Source organism: Homarus americanus, unplaced genomic scaffold, assembly GCF_018991925.1.
Source record: "Homarus americanus isolate GMGI-L3 unplaced genomic scaffold, GMGI_Hamer_2.0 scaffold16430, whole genome shotgun sequence".
Lineage (NCBI taxonomy): Eukaryota > Metazoa > Arthropoda > Malacostraca > Decapoda > Nephropidae > Homarus > Homarus americanus.
The window spans coordinates 3571500-3593149 of NW_024729259.1; the positions used below are offsets into that span (position 1 = coordinate 3571500).

The 21650-nt window shown below is 35.4% G+C and overlaps 2 protein-coding genes across 7 annotated transcripts in view; one reads left to right on the forward strand and one right to left on the reverse strand.

The window, feature by feature from the left end:
* LOC121866425 (sodium leak channel non-selective protein-like) overlaps window positions 1-11775 on the reverse strand; it is a 36014-nt gene extending 24239 nt beyond the window's left edge. For all 3 annotated transcript variants that reach the window (XM_042366084.1, XM_042366085.1, XM_042366082.1), the window contains exons 1-11: window positions 11638-11775; window positions 10227-10378; window positions 9589-9774; window positions 8331-8557; window positions 8049-8177; window positions 7525-7670; window positions 7075-7322; window positions 6610-6831; window positions 3570-3737; window positions 1177-1368; window positions 84-233 (exon numbers count right to left, since the gene is read on the reverse strand). In XM_042366084.1, the coding sequence (XP_042222018.1) occupies window positions 84-233; window positions 1177-1368; window positions 3570-3737; window positions 6610-6831; window positions 7075-7322; window positions 7525-7670; window positions 8049-8177; window positions 8331-8557; window positions 9589-9774; window positions 10227-10328 (1770 nt within the window). In that variant the 5' untranslated portion in view covers window positions 10329-10378; window positions 11638-11775. The remainder of the gene's footprint in view (window positions 1-83; window positions 234-1176; window positions 1369-3569; window positions 3738-6609; window positions 6832-7074; window positions 7323-7524; window positions 7671-8048; window positions 8178-8330; window positions 8558-9588; window positions 9775-10226; window positions 10379-11637) is intronic.
* A 418-nt stretch (window positions 11776-12193) lies between these two features.
* Window positions 12194-21650, forward strand: part of LOC121866426 (tyrosine-protein kinase Shark-like) — a 30795-nt gene continuing 21338 nt past the window's right edge. For 2 of the 4 annotated variants that reach the window (XM_042366086.1, XM_042366089.1), the window contains exons 1-6: window positions 12401-12497; window positions 16291-16385; window positions 17104-17241; window positions 17506-17682; window positions 18284-18468; window positions 19883-19970. In XM_042366086.1, the coding sequence (XP_042222020.1) occupies window positions 12424-12497; window positions 16291-16385; window positions 17104-17241; window positions 17506-17682; window positions 18284-18468; window positions 19883-19970 (757 nt within the window). In that variant the 5' untranslated portion in view covers window positions 12401-12423. The other 2 variants (XM_042366087.1, XM_042366088.1) reach the window with 2 other exon arrangements.

Here is a 21650-nt window from a genome sequence, read left to right on the forward strand (position 1 = left end):
ATACGGACAAAAATTAAGTCAATTATATCTTCCGTAACACTAGAAAAAGACTACAGGATATGGAGAATGATGAGAAATCTTACCAATGTCACAAACAGGTGATACAAGATGAAATAAATTGCTACAATTGGTGCAATCTCATCTGTAGTTCCATTCATGGTTTTAATCATGGTCTCATCCATGACCTCGACCCAACCCTCTTGTGTCAGAATTTGGAACATTGACATGAAGGCCTGCAAGTATACGATTATATAAAACAAAACCCTGTAAATAACTTACTGTTTATGCCACATCATTAAATTAAAAAGTCATGCACATAAACTAGTCTTCTATATTATTCACCTGTGTTAATAAATACCACACTAGTTATCCTCAACCATTACAAATGGCATAATGTTCACAGCAATCTCTCTCTATCTCTCTCTCTGAATACATTAAAACTTATCCCTTTCTGTTGTGCATTGATATTAAAATGACCATATTAATCACAACAGTATTCTATTGACATTCAAGACTGAACTCTAACCAAACTTCCCAACATTCCCCCTATACTGAGAACCCCAAGCCGTCCTGAAGCATTACTGTACAATATACTGTATGTACTATGTATACAGTAATGCATATTCCAGGAACTGTCTTGATTAAAAGTAAGTACCTTTGGCATGAAATTATGGCCACTTTTAATTTCACTTTCCGTGTCATCTTTCTGATCTTTGCAACTAGAAATTTTCATTATAACGACTGTAGTACAGTAATACAAGGTTCAATCTACTTAAGAATTGGTTCCATCAATGTTTAGGTACCCAAATTCACAGTCTCTCTCATTAATTTAAGTTCAGTTAAAATTACCAAAACTATAAAAAATTAACATTTCTTATAAAACTTATAGTACTAAGTTTAGATTCACTCAGGATTGTGGAGTGTGAAGCAGTACTGCACTGTAGCTCCTAAAGCCCATGCACCATCAACTCCTTGTGTTTGGGGTCTGTATTATCTACTCAAGTCTAAATAATGGACTTCTCTGTAACTCAATGATGTCATATCATCAACAGCAAAAGAGCTGTGCAACAAAGATTAACTAATATGTCCAGTACTGTAATTTTTAAAAGACTTAGTTTGCATATTATATTGTACTCAATTCAGGTTGTGGTGGCAACAAATCAAACCAAAACTTACATGTGCAAAAGTCTCAAACTTGTCATAATCATCAAGAAAACAGAAAAGCTGCATGGAGATAGATGAGGCAATCAGCAGGAGGCACATGGTGAAGAGAATAAGGCTGCCTAATTTCTTTCCAGGACCAAATATCTTATAAACAAAATCTTCCAAAATGGGGGAAGCCTTAATGAGCCGCACAACCCGGAGAACCTGGAAGAAAATTTTGATAAATTTAATCAAGCTGCTGTATAATTACATATTTAATTTATTTAATTTGATAATATGATGATAGGCTGCATGGTAGACATGAAATACAGTTCTCTTTTTAACCCCAGCAGAAAAAGGAATCAAAAACTAAATATTGACTAGAAGCATCTGACAAAGATTGAGTCATGCACTCTTTGGAGTACAGTATACAAACAAGTTTTTTGGCACTACAGCAATATTACATAGAGTGGTATGTGTTCTTCAGGGGTTTGATGATAAAGGAAATTGTGCATAGATGTATGATTAAAAGTGACAAATTGATCAAGAATGCAGGATAACTTCTGGAAATACTTGTAGAGTTGTATTGAAATATGTACAGTCAGTCCTCGACTTATGACGGGGTTAGGGACCGACGACCAGGTTGTAAGTCGAATTGGTCGTAAGTCGAAAATGCGAAAATAATACATAGAAAATCTAAATTGGGTGACTCTCTTTCTTCTCAGCACCATGAGAACTCTCACTTTTATGCTTGCCAGCCATTTTAAAGGAAATTACAAATGAAAATTTTGTCAGTACACAGCGCGATCACTAACGTCGGGACTCGAAATTAAGTACAATTCGAAAAATATTTTATACGACTGCGGTAGTCGTTTGTCCAGGTGGTCGTAAGTCGAAAGTCGAGGAGTACCTATACTGTATAATGCAAAGAGCAGTACTGTAATGACAAAGACTGGATTGAGCTTGTCTAGTATAATTATAAAATTTATATGCATTCCTACCAAATAATGTACAGAACTGTGCATGAAGCTGGTCCAGGAACAGAGGAAGCCCAGTTTAAAAAAAAAATTCAAGAAACCAGCAAAATGCTTCAAATGTCAAATATTTTTACAAATACTGTAGAGAAAAATAGCAATCAGAAACTAGTCATATAATAACACTCAAGACAAATTCAGATTTCCTAAATGCCCTCGTCAAATCTCATGACCTTATTGTAATACCATATACAGTACATGTGATTCATTAGTCCTTAAAGCCCATATGACATTCCTCTACATTTGCTAAGGTGACCCTGGGTGATGTTCCTCAATGTTCTGAATTTTTGCGGCATATTTTGATTGTAAAGGCGGGAAGATATACAGAGTATTTTGTATTGGATATTTATTTAATTGGCAAGTCATTTCACTCATAATCTTTGTCTTAAGACTCAACCCTCGTGGTCAGTTACTCACCAACTATCATGATGGATGCACGTCCTTCGACCTCCGTTCAGTAATTTATAGCTGCCGTATTTATTGCTATGATAAACAATAAAATCGATATACTGTATAGCATATCATAAAATACAATAGCACATAATTTCATGTACACAGAATAGCACCTTCCACACTCAAACCATCCTCTGAGCAGTCAACCAACTGACTCACAGACATGTAAGGGATCACAGCCACACAGTTATAGCCCAGTAACCCATCGGCTCAACAAACATTCCCTTTCCACATACTGTTTACACACCGATGCTCTTCATTTTTCTTATTTTATAGTTTTAAATAATATTTTCCATATTTCTAATCCACATTAGAGTATTGCAATGATTTTTCCATAACTATTATACTGTAGTGTCATTACAAATTTACAAGTAACAATATATGAGGAGGCTGGGCTGGTGAGTCGGCCACGTAGTTTATAGCCAAAGCCTTGGCTATAACCTCCTCCACACATGTTCACTTCTCACACATACACACCCTTCAATTTCTTGTTTTATTTATTTCTGAATCACGTTAAAGTATTGTAATGATTTTTCCACAACTTTTATAGTTTCATTACAGGTAACAATAAACGCGGCAGCCGGGCTGAGGAGACGGTCACATAGTTATACCCCACCTCCTACACGTTCACTTTTCTAATTTTATAGTTTTAAATTACATTTTATTTATTTCTAAGCTACATCATTTATATAGAGTAAAATAAGTTTTTTTTAAGTATTTTTTTTTTTTTTTTACAAAAAATGTTCACGTGGGGGTTGCGTCACATGGGCTTTAAGGGTTAACTGACAGCAAGGGATTCCCTATTCTGCCCCCATATGAGCAAAAATGGAATGGAAGGAACATGAAATGTCCAGTGATGAAGGTCTCCATCCTAAAGATAATTCCCACTAATGATGGTTGCAGTTTAAGGGTTAATTGTACATAGATGTTCACACTCACTTGAAAATAAGTAAATGAAGTCATGAAGAGGTAAGGTATCAGCCTCACTGTTGTTCCAACAGCCAGAAGTAATTCAAACTTGTGGATGCTGAGACGCCAATATCCTCGCAAACCCAAACACCACATTTTGAAGATAACTTCTAAGTTAAAAAATATTGTGAATCCCACCTGCACAGGATGAGAAAAAAATACCACATTAAACCTAGAGAGCAGTTCTGTATATCCATATCTGAGATAATCACTCACTAAAATAGAGAAATATAGAAACCCCTTCTACATTTGCTTGAATAATTTTATGCTTTTGGAGTTCCACAAACAGGATGTAAAGTCAACCCCCCCCACCCAAAAAAAAAAGAGTAAGGGTAACCTTCAAAACTCATTAGTACAGTCACGCGCCGGTTAACGTCCGACCGAACAACGTCCGATCGCATATACGTCCGTGCCGCACCCCCCCCCACCCACCCAAAAAAAGTGACGCCTGCTGGACCACCACTCCACGACCCCCTGACAGAGACATGATGATCCTCCCCATACTGGTCAGATATTATGTGTTAAAGGAATATGCTTCCTTACTTAGGCTTTTTTTAAGCATTTGCCTACAGGTGAAATGTTAACCTACATCTATTGAGGATAAAATATTTCACCTACAAATTGACAATAACACATTTGCTGTAATCTGACATATCTAGTTGCCTCAACAATTGCAACCCCAGTTGCAATTGGGGTTGCAATTTCAAATTCTGTGGCATTACTAAAAATAGTAAAGTTTCTGGTGCACTCTAAGATTAAGAGAGAAAACGGAGGACTCAGGCGTCCTGAGGTGAGAGAAAACGGCCTCGTATGACGGGGAACCAAATAAAAAAAGCATAGCTACATGTTTTGTGGACTACAGTATTAAGCGTACCCTTTTCATCACTTTGTAATAAACCTAGCCATGCCTATGTGTGTTTATGATATTTACCATAACATTATATATATATATATTTAGTGGATCTAAATGGTCGTAAAATGGGAAACTTGGGGTTGGGTCTTGAGTAAATGAACCAATTAGAATAAACCCCATAGGTTCTGTACTTTCGTTATCGGCGGGGTCCCAATTAGGCGCGATAACCAAGGGATGACTGTACTGTACTGTATATACTTGTGACACTGGCCAGTTGCTTTTGGTGTTATGGTACAGGAGTACCAAGTGACAGCACTAGGATCCCGCTTCCTCTATCAAGGAATAAACAATTAAAATTTAAATTGAAAAAAAAAAAAAAAAAAATTCAAATAAATTACTATTTTACAAGAATCCCTCCAATGTAAGTTATATTCACCCAGGTCGTTTGGGTGGAAAATTATGAGAAGAGCTTAGTCACTCCTAAGTAATGATAAATAAACACGCAGGCAGGCCTTCAGCGCCAACTGTCAAATCTTACCCACCACCCTCGTGTTCAAGATAAAAGATTGGTGATTTCTTTATGTTTATTTTATATAATATCTCAGACTAAACTTAGGATAATATAATTTGCATTGCTGAAATCCTTGCAAGACAGAGATTAATTTGAATATAAGCGTCATATATTTTGCTCAAGATATAAAAAATGTAGTACATTAGTGTACAATACTGTACTGTAGTACATTTTATAAAAAGTTTTTCAACTGTATTTTTGGGTAGATTTACATAAATTTCTTCATTTATTTTCATCCAATTACATGCACACACCATACTAAAGAAACGTAAAATAAATTAGTGCAAAGCTGGAGTGCACATGTACTAATTTGATTACGGTACTAAAATTGTTATGTCTAGTGCGAATTACAACATGTTTATATTCAAATTAATCAGTATCTTACAAGAATCCCAGCTATGTTAATTATATTTTCCTAGGTCATATCACTGGCATTTTAAAATGAAAGAAGCTTAGTAGGGCTGTTAAATAAACACACAGAGACCTTCGCCTCAAACTGATCACCTCAACCCCCCCCCCCCCCCCAACCCCTCGCTGGGTGGCGGAGCCGTCAGTCCCCCCCCCCCAGCCAGGCTTTTAGGCTTACAGTTTTTATCTTATATAATATCTCAGACTAAAGTTAGGAGATTATAATTTGCATTGCTGGAATCCTTGCAAGACAGCCAATAATTTGAATATAAACATCGTGTATTTTGCTCAAGAGATAAAAAATTTTGTACATTAGTGTACAGTACTGTAGCGCATTTTATAAAAAAGTTTTTCAACTGTATTTTTTAGGTAGATTTACACAGATTTCTTAATTCATTTTCATCCATTTACATGCACACACCATACTAAAAGAAACGTAATAGAAATAAATGACGTTAGTGCAAAGCTGAAGTGCACATGTACTAATTTGATTACAGTACTAAAATTGTTTTGTCTAGTGCAAATTATAGCATGTTTATATTCAAATTTATCAGTATGTTACAAGAATCCCAGCTATGTTAATTATATTCACTCAGGTCATTTCACTGGCTTTTTATAAGAGAGAAGCTTAGTCACCTAAGAACTGATAAATATACACGCGTTAGACCTGGGCCTGTGCCAACTGTCAAACGTACTACCTCCCCTCCCCCCACGCCCCCTCGCTCGCTCCCACCCTCTCCCCCATCTGCTCGGCGTTGCTGGAATCCTTGTAAAACAGTGAATAATTTTAATGTAAACGTCATGTATTTTGCACAAGAGATAAAAATCAATCACCTGAATCACATTACAGTAGTGATTTAACAGTAAAAGTGTATATGTACGTATATAGTATTCCACATACACAAGTATAAATAAAAAGTTTATGTGATGATCGGACAACGTCCATTTCGGTTAAAGTCACGTTTCCAAGAACGTATCTAGGACGTTAACCGGCACATAACTGTATATCTAATTTATTTAAGTGCACTTAAACACTGTAGACAACAGGATGTGGACAGCTACATCAGTAAAATAAGAGAAGTATATGATATGACACCTACACATTAATTCTTCACAAAATCTTCCTGGGTACAATATACAGTATGGAACAATTTAACAACTAATTGCTACATACATACCTCTATGTAGTAATAATAATGGTAAAATTCCTCCCTCTTTCTTCCGTCATGTTTAAAACTTAGAGAAGCAGCTGCAATGGCATTAGCAACAATTGCTGCCATGATAAGGAGATAATAACCAGCACTGACAACAACCTTCATGCAGAACTTAGGTGCCCATCCTCGTGGCTTGTTGTCGTCCACATAGAGAAGTTTCCACCCATGGTCATCTCCTGACAATACCTGGATGTAAAAAAAAAAAAAAAAAAATCAGTACAGGTACAGGGTGTAATTTTAATTACCCGGTATTGTCTCACGTATAGCTGAAATATTTCCAAATTATAAGAGTTTCAAGAAAATCACAATGGCTATTAGTTAAATTTTTGCATCTTTCCAACTTTATATGTGCGTGTGTGTGTGTGTGTGTATTATATTGATAATGACTTCTGTTAACCAGCCTTGATGGAGGATGAATTTTTTTTTTACCTGTGTTGTTCTCTCTTCCTGGATGTGTCCCCGGAGGCCCCATATCTGCTGAAACTGTACACGCATTTCATTGAAGGTTTCAGTGATAACAGCAATGAAAACATTTTTGACCAACCACGAGAGGAAGAAGATCATGGTTGTGAAGAAGAATGTTGCTCGCCAGCTAGGCAAGGAATCAATGGCCTGGTACATTATCAACACCCAGCCTTCTTGGGAGGCAGCTTGGTAGACTGTAAAGATACTTGTTGCTGGAAAAAAGTTTAAAAGTCAAAATTATCATAAGCACTTGGTGACTTTCTCTTCTCTTGAATGATTAATATCTTATAAATTAGCAAGGTAAAAATTATGAGATTGAAGTATACAAAAGTAAAATATATATTTTATACAGAAGACATACTGATCATTATTCCTACAACTGTGTTCTCCTGTTAAACAAGCAAAAGCACATACCAAAATTTTTGAATCCATTAAATCCACTGACTTTCTTAGCTAGCTCAAGGGGAACACATTTCATTCCAGTAGGGCATTGATAACCTGAATCTGCTTCAGTTGAGCAAAAAGTATCAGGGATTGCCAAACTGTTGAGGGTGACATTTCTGTGAATTGAGAAAGGTTACAGATATGAAGGAGTGCAATGATTCTCTTATTTAGAATTATATAGTTTAGGAATAGCACTTCTAATTCATTACAGTAAGGAGCAAAACAGTTAAAAAAATAATAACATCTATTAAACCATGAAGTTAAACATACAAATACTGTATTGCTTCTTTATAGACACCTTTCCATTACACCAAAATGTTCATCACAATGAATTTCAATACAGCATTCTAAGGTTTAACAAAGATTAGATTCCTCTTATACCCTCTCAAACTACAGCGTACATATTATTGGAACATCTGGAAGTTTTAAGTGCTTACACTGTTATCTCAACTGATTATGGCACATACTCAACAAATAAAAAGTACAGTACTTACTTAATATCAGTATCATTCTTAACACAATGATTCTGAAGCTCCCCAAATAACTGCACTCCAAGAAGCCCATACAAGGACATGAAGAACAAGAAGAAAAGCGTCACATTGTATATCTGTTGACTTGAACGCCTGAAAATGGATGTACAGATAAAAAATTTGAAAATAAACAGAAAATCAATATACGGTAGCACTTAATCTTAAAAACTTCCTAGATTCTCCATTGCATTCATTTATAATCCCATATACTGTACAGTATATTACCTCACAGTTAAATCTACTTACTTGATAATTTGCTTTAATCTGTTCTTTGGCATGGAAAACTTGAGGAAGATACGTATAAGACGGACAACAATAAGTGGTCTTGGAGCACGTAACACAGACAAGTAACTGTGTTTATCTACCCAATCAAACATCTCCTCAAACATCTGTAGAATGACTGAGATCCACAAGAAGAACACCATACTAGCATCATACTGACACCAGCGGTCCTTTAGGTATGGAACTTCACCCTGCAAGGAAACACCCCAAGGAGGGAGTTTTAACACTAACAACAATACAGCAACAGGTAATGGAGGATAGCTTTAATCAGTGATCTACAGTGAATAAGACTACTGTACAGCTAAAATATTCTTTCTTTCAACAATACAGGTATTACCTATGATTTCTGAACATAATATTTTAAGAGTTGAAGAGGTATAAAAATAGTGAGGTGAAGATAACTCTATGGGGAGGTACAACCAAAGACAAAAGTCATGTCGCGGTTTTGTCCACAGATCAAATATAACTTGTAAAACATTTTTGAGCCCTACTACAAGACAGTGCACCAAAAGTTTTAGCTCTTTGGCATATGTTTTCGCCAAATTTCACGACACTATTTTTGTCTTTCATTCTACAGTTAAAACAAAGAAATGGTTGGATTGTAATTTGTCATATAAGGTACCTGGTAGATGCATCAAGCTAAAGAAAGGGATATAAATGGTACGAGTATTTTGAGAGAAAGAATGAGGAACAATAACTCAAGAGTGCTAATACTTATAGGGAAAGACTGAAAGTGACATGCTATCACATACTGATGGATGTTCTTACATACAAAACAATGAAGGGAATCCTATTTGCTTACTAAAGCTGAGATGCTTACATGGGTGTGAATTGCATTATTACTGCACAGTACTGTACTGTACAATGATTTACAGAATATATTTAATGACTAGTTCTTCCTTTTTTAAACCCAAACCAACAGCTAAGGTTTCCCTCCTCCTTCCCCATATGCACAAAAATGGAACACAAGGAACATGAAATGTCCACTGATAATGACAGCCTTCCCTACAGCAAGCTAACTTCCACTGATGATAGCCACTATTTGAACCCCATGTGTATAGGGATCCCTCTGTGCTGAATGAAATCGTCTGGTGTTATCAAAATAAAATATTTGAAGTGGCATCCCTAAAGTGTATTAGGGGTTAATATTGATAACAGTACGAATGGAAATTTTCTATTTGTTTAACTGAAACAAGTCATCAAAATTTCAACAAATCCTCACCTTTAAAATTCCCCTTGCTTGCATTTTGGCAACCATTTCCACAGTGAAGAAAAATGTGATTGCCAGATCTGAACAAAAGGTAATATATTGTAAACTTGGGTAGAGTTCTTTGGAGCGTGGTGTGTTTGCTGACACGGACACAAGAGATACTAGTGAACATATTCGAAGGAGCCATCGTATCCATCTCTGAAAAATATAAATTCATTTTACAAAAAGACCAATTAAGACTGTAAATTTGAAATCCCATGGGAGTGTTTTTGTACCTTTTTCTTTGTCGTTGTTCAAAGGCTCGATAGAGGTTATTCTCAACATGCTGACTTAAGATCTAGTTTCAAGATACTTTACTTGTGATACAATATATAGTTGTGTTAATGAACTTCTAAAAAATTTCATAAATCCTAATTCATCATTTCATTTAGGCTTTTAATGCTAGAATGACAAAGCTACAGTACTTAAAAATTTTAATTTACAATTCCATGAGAAAATTTCCTCTTATCCTGAAGAAGCCCCATGACCGATAATGCTCTCAGCCCTTACTGTTTTCCGATTTTGTTCAAAATTGTACTATAATATCTATGGACAAACTGTTTAATTTCTACAGTGTTAAGTGTTAATACAGTATATGCATAAATATTCACCTTATTGGCCCAGTCAATGTCTGAGCTTTCATTTAGTATCTCCTCTGGTCCAAAGTCTGCAAGGATGTGCTCCCCTCTAAGACTTTGTTTACGGCCCAACATTTCCAGATGGTTGTCACATGTAATTAATTAAGATTCATTTTTCATACAAACTGTAAAGGATATTAAAAAATCATTAAGCACAACACTTAATTTCAACAAGCAATATACTGTACTGTATAAACATAGTTGTACAAAGAAAATGAACTTACCAAATCTTTCCTAACCTTACCTAATTATACTGAGTCGACATTTATTCAGAAAAATTTTCACTGAAGTTCACATTGGCGTAGTATGTACTGTACAATACCCCCAAAGAAGTATCAGTACCCATGGGGTCGATGTGGTTCATGGCTTTGTGAGCAGTGTTCATTCACTAGTTTCAGAATGGTTGGTACAGTCGACCACAGCTATCGGTATACACTATTATCCTCTGTGTGGATCAAATTAACTGGCAACATTCTCATGCAGAGAACTGCCAGAATTTTAAATGACTATTAATTTAAATTATATTCCTATCGGCCTCCCCATCCAGTTGTTACCAATATGAGGAACAGGCGTACTGCCATATGATGATGCAATGGAGACTATATCAAAGCATTTCATTCATCATTTCAAATTGTAAAGATGAAAAAGTAACAGTACAACTGTGCAGATATACAAACAATGTCAATTTGACAAAATAAAACCAAGAAAACTAAATATGACCAGCACTATATTGACCAGAGACTGAGACTGGTGGGCTGTTTCTGGGACACCTGAATATTGACCCCACCCCCCCCCCCCACCCCCGGCTAATTTTTACTTTAGATTAATCACCCTAAAGCACTTAACCTAACCTAAACTAACCTAACCCAACCTAATTTAACCTAATCTACCCTAACATAACCTGATAGCAACCTATCTTAATTTAACCTAACCTGCCCTGATGCTAACCTAACCTCAGCAAGTAGCATTAGGGAGCTTAATCTTCAGGTGAAATATCTAAGTATTAGCTATCTAAAAGTTATATTAATATTATAAGGAACACACACAATAAACTGTATTCACCTATGAGTAATACTTGTCAATTTTGGTTTAACTGACATCATAAGGAACTCACTTGATGAAAAGGTCAGACACCTGCTGTATACATAATGGATTAGATTCATTTTAATTATCATACGCTTATATTGACGGTATAAGAAACTAACTATGAAATATATTCAATCTATAGTAATATTTATCGATTTAACGTTGCACTGTATTGATGAAATAAGGAAGTTAACAGAAGAGAATTTACAGATATGGCTACTGTGTACACAATAAACTATTGTTACTTTATAGTAATTAGTGCCATTTTAAAGTTACATTTACATCATAAGTAACTCACAATTGAAGAGGAGGTACAGGAATGGCTGCAGCATACATAATAAGAGTGTGTTCTGTGTCAGTATTTAGAGCCATAGGTGAGGGTGTGACAGGTGCGCCAAGTACACCTCTCCGGCCCCCCCCCGCGCACCTCTTCTCTATCTTCCCTAACTTTTAACAATATTTTCCCCGGATTTCAACATATTAGTATAGTTTTATTAAATTTTATCTCCAAAATGCCTATATTACAACGAAGAGTAAGTTAGCAATTGAAATAGATGCTGTTTATTAGGTTAATGTTTGTATGTCTGCAGATTGTTGCTTGACTCTCATTAAACTCAGGAATTATATCTAGTGTAGAGTTATCCCACAGTAGGCTGGAAATACGCAATGTGTAATAAAATCTTATATATATATATACCACATATCACAAATATTAATAATAGTATTTCATCCACATTACATAATTATTAATATACGTTCATTATCAGAGCCAATATATGCAATAATTATTCCCAATAGAAATACAACAAAACAGAGCAATGTATAGAGATGAGTGATATTAACAAAACTGGGTTATGGTTATATAGAGGAGATATTACTGGTGGTGTATGAGGTAGTGTGTGGTGTTAATAGTGTGTAAACAAGGATGGATGGTAATGACTCATGAGCATTATCGTTCCCGGACATCCTCGCCAGTATGAGTTATCTCTTCGTCTCACAGTTGCAACAATAAGTGCGAGTATGAAGAGTTCATGTTTTAAGAACAGTACTTAAGGTAAGTTTGTTGGTTAAGATGTAATACGGAATGAAGTTAGTCACACAATTCGTCACTCATCTAGTAGTGTCTCGGTTGACACTTGTGCTAGTGACAGATGGCTCGTGAGTTACATGTATAAGTATCTGTTATATCCAAATTTTTGGTTGAGGACTAGAAGGTTAATGCGTCTATAAGTCAGCATATCTAAGTGCCAGATGGGTAATGTGTTAAGATGACCTTATATTTACACTAAAGTCATTATATAAGGTTGTGTTGTGAGTACGTGTTATATGAATCGTTGTGCCACCTAGAACTTTTCATCTTGGATGGATGCCTGTTTATCCAATCATTAAGAGAACACCCCACGAGGGGTCATAGCTTAAGGTTGAAGAAGCCAGAAGTTGAGAAAACTGTAAGGGCAAACCTTTTTGGCGTGTGTTAGTTGTGAACTCTTGACAAAATCTGTCAAGTGTTGTGATGACACCGAGTTTGATCTCATTCAAGACCAGACTTGACCAACCCTGGTGCAGGTACAGATACATTATGGAACCAGTGTATACATGCCCAATACAGTACTTGCCAACAGAGACGTGACCAAATCACCCAAGTGGCTGACAAGTGACCAAGAGAATAAATTCAATACCTAGTCTGTTATGGAAATATGATAAAACAACGTATGTGTTACTGCCATGATCATGTAAATGTCATTTTTTTTTATTTAAGATTTGGTAATTAGCTCAGTGGCCTTAAAGAGAATAGTGTTTGTGTGTACGATAGACATAATAATCAGGTCTTTTCCACTATACCCCTACATTTTTTTAAGGTTAGTGAACTTAACCTAACCTACAGTATAGTTTATTTTTTATTGATATCCAAATAAACATCGCCTACCAATATGACGTATTGTTTTGTGATTGGATGATATGACCGTATTCCCAGTATAAGCCAATTTTAGTAAATCTAGAGCACTCAAGAATCCACAGTATACTCAGACAAGACTGGACCACTTAGGTCTTACTTTACAATTCATAAAATAGATCTTCAATTACTTATTACACAATTAAACAACTGTTATATTATTTCTTTGACAAATAAGATGGTTATTTTACACTCTCAGATAGGACTGGACCCTTAGGTCTTACTTTTCCAAGTAGCAGAATAAATCTTCAATTCTTGGTTACAACATTAAACAATCATTATATTATTTCATTGTCAATACAGATGGTTGTCGTATGAGATCAAACACCTTCAGTAATCAAGGCTTTATTCAACTCATAACTCCATATACATCTGCAACAGAACAAAACAAAACACAATTAGAACAAGAGAATATTTAGAGTAAAGGTAAACACAAACTTAATTTATTCCATAATATGACATTGGTTATATGACACTTGACAATATCCCAAATTAACATATTATTTATAACATCATGTTATTTTGGAATGAACAACATGGCACTTTTCCTTCAGTTGGTAGTACATATGAATGATGTACTCAACCCACATAACACATTATTACTGGTATTATCAATATTTTAAGGGTTCATTACTCAACATGGGATAACTATATTTCTGCTAATTATCCCCACAACAAACAAAGAGCGCTGTTAGAGCCGGTTGCAGTCCGACACAGTCCCCCAGTGACTGTCAGGTATTCAGCTAACACACACTCTGTTCCAAAGATGTGACAAAAATAACTAAATCACAAATAATCTTTCGTCTGGCAACGACAGACGATATTTACGTTACATTAATTCTTTCACTGGGTAAATGACAATTTCACTGTTACAACATGAACACTGATATTCACAAAATTCACCGAGTTAAACTGTCTTAATGTGTTGGGCGTGGGAACATACACATACCTGAGATATGATGGACAGCGTCAGAGATGTGACGCTGCTCCTCGTACACAAGTTTATATACAGCTAACTGGCAACTCAGGCCTGTCTGCTACACATTCCAGAAAGGCTAATCACGCAATGACAGAAATTACATTCTACTCAGTCGTTGTACATTTAACTATGAAAATCAATGCCATGGGTCAGGTGAATTTCTTACGTCTATTTTTATGATCTAATCAGAGATTTAGCTTGCCAGGAAAAAGTGAAATGGAAATCAAATACACACACTAACAACACTATTTTCACAAGTTCAGCAAAACTACGAACAAGGAACTATTCATGGGGATACGTTAGATTTTGGAGATTATACAGTTTGACAGCATCTTTCAGGAGACTAATGACTTTCTTAAATAAACAACTGACACTAACTAAACTACAAACATCAGATTCTCTGATGTTTGGGCATCAAAATGATCTAATTTCAGCAGTATTTATAAACTCATGGCTATCCCCAAAGACGATTTAAGGTCATGCCCCTCGTACTGGCAGACTTGACAAGTTTCACTAACATTAAAGACAGTTGAAGCTTTCAACATCACTCACAAGGGATCTTGAATGTTCCATATGTAATCAGACATATCTAGGTTGCCTTAACAGCTACGACTACAGTTGCAATTTCAAATTTTGCGTCGTTATACCAACGAATACGGAGTCTTGGGTGCACTCTAAGATTTTGGGAAAATGGAGGATTCAGGCATCCTGAAGTGATGAGAAAATGGATGCCTCAGATGGGGGACTCAATAAAGAAGGCATAGCTACATGTTTTGTGGGCTATTGAGCGTAATATGAATCGTCTGATTTTACGTTAACTGACGTGTACAACCGTGGTCATTACAATGATAACATAATAAGAAACATTGTATCATTACTAGAGTGAATGAAATAATATTCCCACAAACAACAATTGACAACTCTGTTTATGTTTTCCACCTCCTCGTGCACCTGTGTTCAAGCAACTGATGGGTCAAGCAGTGCCCACGGGCCTAAATTGTTCTTTGCTCTGGTTTGGGAATGCTTTTTAGGGAAACTTCTAGGAGGCTACTTAGCCCAGAACCCCAAAACTTTTGTCTGGATCTTCCAAAATCCGGATTTCCCAGGTCCGGAGAGATTTTGCTAGGAGCTCCATCACTTGCCCTCCAATCGACTTGACTGTTGAAAGACAAGTGTGTGATAATTTTGACTCAAAACTCAGGGGATCATAGGCGAATGGCTCCAACCAATCACAAGCTGAAACTAAAATGAGGGGCTCTGCTTATTTTGGATACAGTATCAGTAAAAAATTAACTGTAGGTTGGGTTAAGTTAAGTTAAAAAAACTAACTTACCTTATTTTATGCTTTTTTGCCGTCTGTGTCTGATTAACAGGCCTAAAGTTAGCTGGGTGTAGACTGATATCTGTTATGTTATTTTTCTTTACTTGCTGTCTTTGGTATGCTTGTACAGTATTTATTGAGCATAAAATTGCCACCACATTACCGGGTATTTTATTTACATCCAGTACTGTACAGTACTGTATATCTAATATGTCGTGTTTGTTCCTTTCAGAGATAGATTTTTGTATATATACACTAGATAACTATTATTTAAGATTAGATAGATTAGGTTTGTGCATTTATGAACAAATATTCATGGACCTTGGTGACCTATTCCACCAGAAATGCTTGGTAATTGCTAACATTCCGGAAGCACCAAATATTGCTACATTATATAATTTATTGTTCATAAAAATAAACTAGACTAACTTAACTAATCTCACCTACCCATACATAACTTAACCTAGCCTAAAATAATATTTATCTTCTACCATCAGCCTATAAAAAATTATCCTTCCGTGAAATGAACCAATGAACTCGTCCTCAAACAAACACTCTCATCCACATGATTTTATGCCTGTGCTGCTAAATGGTGGCTGTCAGACTGCAGCATTAAGCCAGTTGCTCAAGCCTAACCTAACAATTTTAGATTGTGGATTAGCATTTGACTACAGTACCATATATTTTAATATTTCAGAATGGCTTCCTCTGCTTCTCGTTCTGAAGTGGATGAAGAAAGATGTTACTTTGGAAAAATCACAAGTGATGAAGCAAAGGAAATCTTATTAAAAGGTATGCAAGAATCTTTTAAGATGTCTCAAACTAGAGAATAGAGCATGAAATAAAGACACCAGGGAGATATTATTTAATGAAAAGATTTGTACTTCGTGACATTTACCCCGGTACAAGTTATGGGTTGAGTGGAAAGAACAAATGAGGATGTTCATTTACAAGTTGCGAGTGGAAAACATTACTCGCACAGAATAAAACATGGGAGGACAAAAGTGAGGTAGCATACATTAACAGGTACTACATTAGTTCATTAGAGGAATATCTTAAACTATACAGTGACATTTGAAGAAGGATATTCATGGGCTATTCAGCTGCAGAGCTGAAAACATTATTATTCATGTCAATATGAGATTATTTACTAGTTGAAATTACAGTATCGAGTTCTTTCGAGATAAACCAACTTCTTAATGAACCATACTGTACACAAGTCATTCTTCTGAGGCCTAAATACAGTACTGTACAGTATTGTTAAATGCTCAGATTCGAGAAACTGATCCTCGGTAATTAATTAAACATAGGCACTCACTGGCCTGTGTTGGACCTGCCATTGTTGTGAACCATAGTACAAAAAATATTTTAATGATCTAGTTGCAAACATTCTTGTCTTAAGATGATTTGCTTCAGGTTTTAGTACAGGTGGCCCATAAATCCCTGTAACCCAGCATTGGCAGACAATGCATATGTCATTTCCATTCAAAGCAGTTGGTTTTTATTGCAGACGGAGGAGAAGAAGGAACATTCCTCATACGGAAAAGCTGCTCGTCTAGAGGAAACTATGTCTTGTCATTCATCACTGAAGGTCATCCAATACATATTCTGATTCAAAAATACAAAGAAGATGCATTTTTTTCTCTTGGTATGTTTCCAGGAAAATGTACTTAAGTTTATATTGTATATACAGGTAAATATACTAAACTTTGCTTTGATTATAAGAATACCCTGTAAATACAGTATACATGTAAATGCAAATCACAGTGGGATGTTTGAATGTGAATGAATGTAATCAATGATTGAAAATTAGATGAATATAATTAACCCATATGATTTTGTTTTGAGCAAAACAAACATGAAGGACTCATGATTCAGTGAGAAATATTATACAAAATTTCAAATTTGACAGTGGTTGCAGATGAAGCCCCAGTATTCCATGGCTTGGACACTCTGATAACTCATTATTGTAGTAACCCAGTTGGGGCTTCATCCACCATCCTGAGCCACCCTTGTGTAGGAAAACAACTGCCTGCTGAAGTTAGACTTCATGGCTCTTCCAGTCTTCTTCACAGATCCACCAGTCAAGGTAAGATTTACCATATACCTGTACATCACTATAATACACACTGGATGAATCATTGGGTTTGGTTGTTTCATAATTAAGTTACAATATGTACTATTGAATTAGAAAGTTGTCTGTTTAGTGTCACAAACCAATTGTAAACTAGTATGATTATTTTACTGAGTAAATTTTATTATTATTATTAAAATAAAGTCAAATATGGATGGTAGGAGGGAGAGGGGAGGACTTAAAAATACAAGGATGGGGAAAAGGATGCACTGAAAGAGGGGTGATAAACATACAAGAAGCATAGATTGTGACTTCAAATTACAGTATATTTAGAAAGGATGTGCTACTGATAGTGATGGTCGCTTGAGTGGAGTGATAGAGGGGAGTGCTGTACCGTAACAAAACAAATATTTTACAAAAGTAAATGTGTGTGGTTTTGTTTTTAGTCACTGTGCACGATATTTGAAAAGACTTTAAAGAGTGAAATAAAAAAAGTTAGTTTCATACAGTGTAGCACAATAGTGACAGGTCCCCAGAAAGACAGAGGTTATGATTATAACCAATATGATATTTTAATGTTACTCTATAGTTTTGACAAAATATGTGATCATTACAGGCAACATAAACATTGTGTTAGAACTACTTAAATGTGGCTATAAGAAAATTGATGAGAAAAATAACAATGGTCAAACTGCACTTCACATAGCAAGTATGAAGGGCTATGAAGAAATTGCAAAGATGCTCCTAACGTCAATGGCCTATGTTGAAGTTCGTGATGAGGAAGGAGTAACACCATTACATGTAAGTTCATTTTTAAAGTTAGTGTGATCTTTTAAGCTATTTAGTGTCACAATCTGTCAGCATCTATGTTTGAGTGTGTATTTAGTATTTCCCACTGTACGTACTTGAGGATAGTCAGAAATTATCATGGGTCCAGAGTGCAAAATGAGCTCCACCTACAACAGTTGACAGAGACCAGAATTACAAGCTGTTTAATTTATATGCATGAGTCAAGTAACAAGTGAAGCAGTTCAGAGCAATTTATAGACACTGAAAACCTACATTTCAATAAAATAATACTTATGCATATGGCAATGATATCATTTGGCACTCAAACTGCTGCTAGGTACATCCTGACAACTAGCCCCACCTTCTTGTCATTTGAGGTCAATGCAACATCATTTCTGAAAATTTTGTACAGTATGTGCAATTCTTACCATGTGCATCTGACTTTAATCCCAAAAGGTCAAGTTCATTCTATTTCAGCAGAATCATTTTTAAATTTCTCTTTTTAGAATGCAAGACTTGCATTGACATCCTTTTGACATTAGGATATTTAATATGGGGTAGCTATGCATGTTAACCTTAACATCTCTCACTCTCTTTTAAGATCAAAATGACCTCATTTCTATATGCTGTTTCCAGACTGCTTGACCAGGTACAACATTCTGTATTGTACCTGATAGAGATCTGATATGCAGATACTGTACCTGTATTACTGAAACACCAAAAACTCATTTAGCTGTCAACACTGAATGGTGACTTTTACCTCCCATACACCTTCTGAGGGATGGGTTTGTAGCCTGGGTTACAACCCATGATACTGTACTTGATGGATACTACAGAGAAGTCTCCTTGGCCCAACTAAACTGTAAAATGGGATTGCCAGGATCAGTTCTTCGTTAATGACATTACTGTACAGTATTACTTTTTGCATGGTATATATATATATATATATATATATATATATATATATATATATATATATATATATATATATATATATATATATATATATATATATATATATATATATATATATATATATATATATATATATATATATATATATATATATATATATAATTTTTTTTTTTCATATTTTACTGGTAGAAGTGTTTATTTGTATTTGTATTTTAAGTGGTAAATCCTTAACTTTTTATTTTGCTTCCTCCATAAGTAGTGCCATCACTTCTTAACTGTTTATTCATAGTATTCACAGCCTCGACAGAAGTTCATGACTTATGACACTTACGAGCTTGACGTAATGGCACTTGAATGATTATTGTAGAACTTGTAATACAGCCACCTTGACCCCACATGTACTGTAGTAGCAAACCATCTCACTTATACAAAAACTACATCTCATAAGTGGCAGACATTTAGATTTTCATATTTTTTAGTGCATGATTTTTGTGTGTATGTTTTATTACAGCTTGCTTCTAGATACAATAGACCTGGTATAGTACGACTCCTTGTAGAGAAGAGCAAAGCTGATATCCAAAGCAGAGCTACAAATACAGGTAAATATTGCAGTTATTTTATGTACCACATTTTAGTTAACTATAGTACAGTGATTTTGGTTTTAAAGTTGTATATTTTCCACCAACAGCTGCTGAATATGAGGGATGTGTACACACTAAAAAAATATTCTGCACCCTTGGTTCTGAAACCATCTGCAGCGATCACTGCAACAGAAGCCGTGATGAGTGTTATCAGATTTCTTGGACCGGTGTCATATTGTATAACCCTGAAAAGGTGCAGAATAATCTTTTAGTGAGTGTACATTCATGTATACAGTATACTGTATGTATATACAGGGTACAGTATTTATATTGATTGTGGGCTGATATGGGAAGAGATGTGTTAGCAACTGTAACAGTGAGTGATGAATAGTGCATGGAGAGAGAAATATGAGCTTTGAGCAATTTATCAAAGGAGGCAATGATGGTATATATACTGCATAGAATTTATTGATTAATGGAACTCAGGCTCAAAACCAAGCACTGGAGCCAATAGACCATTCAGTGTTGTGTACTGCATAGAGTCCTGTCATCTGTTAATTGTAATAGTAATTGTTTACTTCATTGAGAAATTTTCAAGTACAGTTATCCCTCAATGTATGAAGAGGTTAGGTTCCCTGTGGGGGGAAATTTGTTAAATGAATTTTTGTATAACAAATAGAACATGTAGGAAAAATAGGGTTCTGTTCCCCAATATCATACCCCAAAAACATGAAATCAGTTCACAAACAAGAAAAAACTTACCTAACTAAGGTAATGATAACTAGTACACAACTACTGTAATATACTACCTGTACCTAACACATGAAAAGCATTAATAAAATACTGTATAACTTCGGTACATTACCTTATGGGAGGGCAGTTTGGGCTCACCACCACAAGGAGGTGAGAAATTTAATTATTATGAAATACTGTACTTACTAGGGAAATTAAATTATCATTATGAAAATGAGTGTCATAAAAAGAAAATTCCTCATTATTACAGACCTTCATGATACAGGTTGTACCTCTCTAGTCCGGCATTCTGTGGTCCGGAACGATTTTAGTTTGTCCAATAGGTAGATAGGCAGCTCTTTTTTTTTTTTTTATCTGAATTATTATTATTATTATTACAGGAGTATTAAATTTTTGCCCCTCAGGCCCCAATGTGGGTTAGTGACCTATGCCCGGGTGGGCTAATCCCCGTAAAAAAAACAACAACAAAGCCGCGGGAAATTAAGGTTTGTTTGCATCCGGCAGTTCGGCTGCTCTCTCTCTCTCTCTCTCTGCTTGTCTATACAGAGTACAACATTTAACCCTTCAATATATATGAGCAGTAAATAAGTGTTGCTTTCATATTCTTATGTAGAGTAATGACGATATGTTTTCACGTGTGCGCACTTACATACGCGCAGTCTCACTTTTTTTTTTACCATTAATGGTTAGCTACTTATATTGTTCCATTTATTAACATTAAATAACATTACAGGTACTTCAAACAACCATATTAATTTTTTTACATTAATTTTACTACAGCTACAATCAGGGTCTTATTTTCTTCAGTTTTATATGTAGAACCAATCAGTCACTGGTTTTGTAAGCTTTAACAAAAACAATGCCGGCAGCCGTCTCGTCTCCTCGTATGTTTTAATATTCCACGTACAGTATTATTAATAAATTGTATTGTTAATTTTGCACACA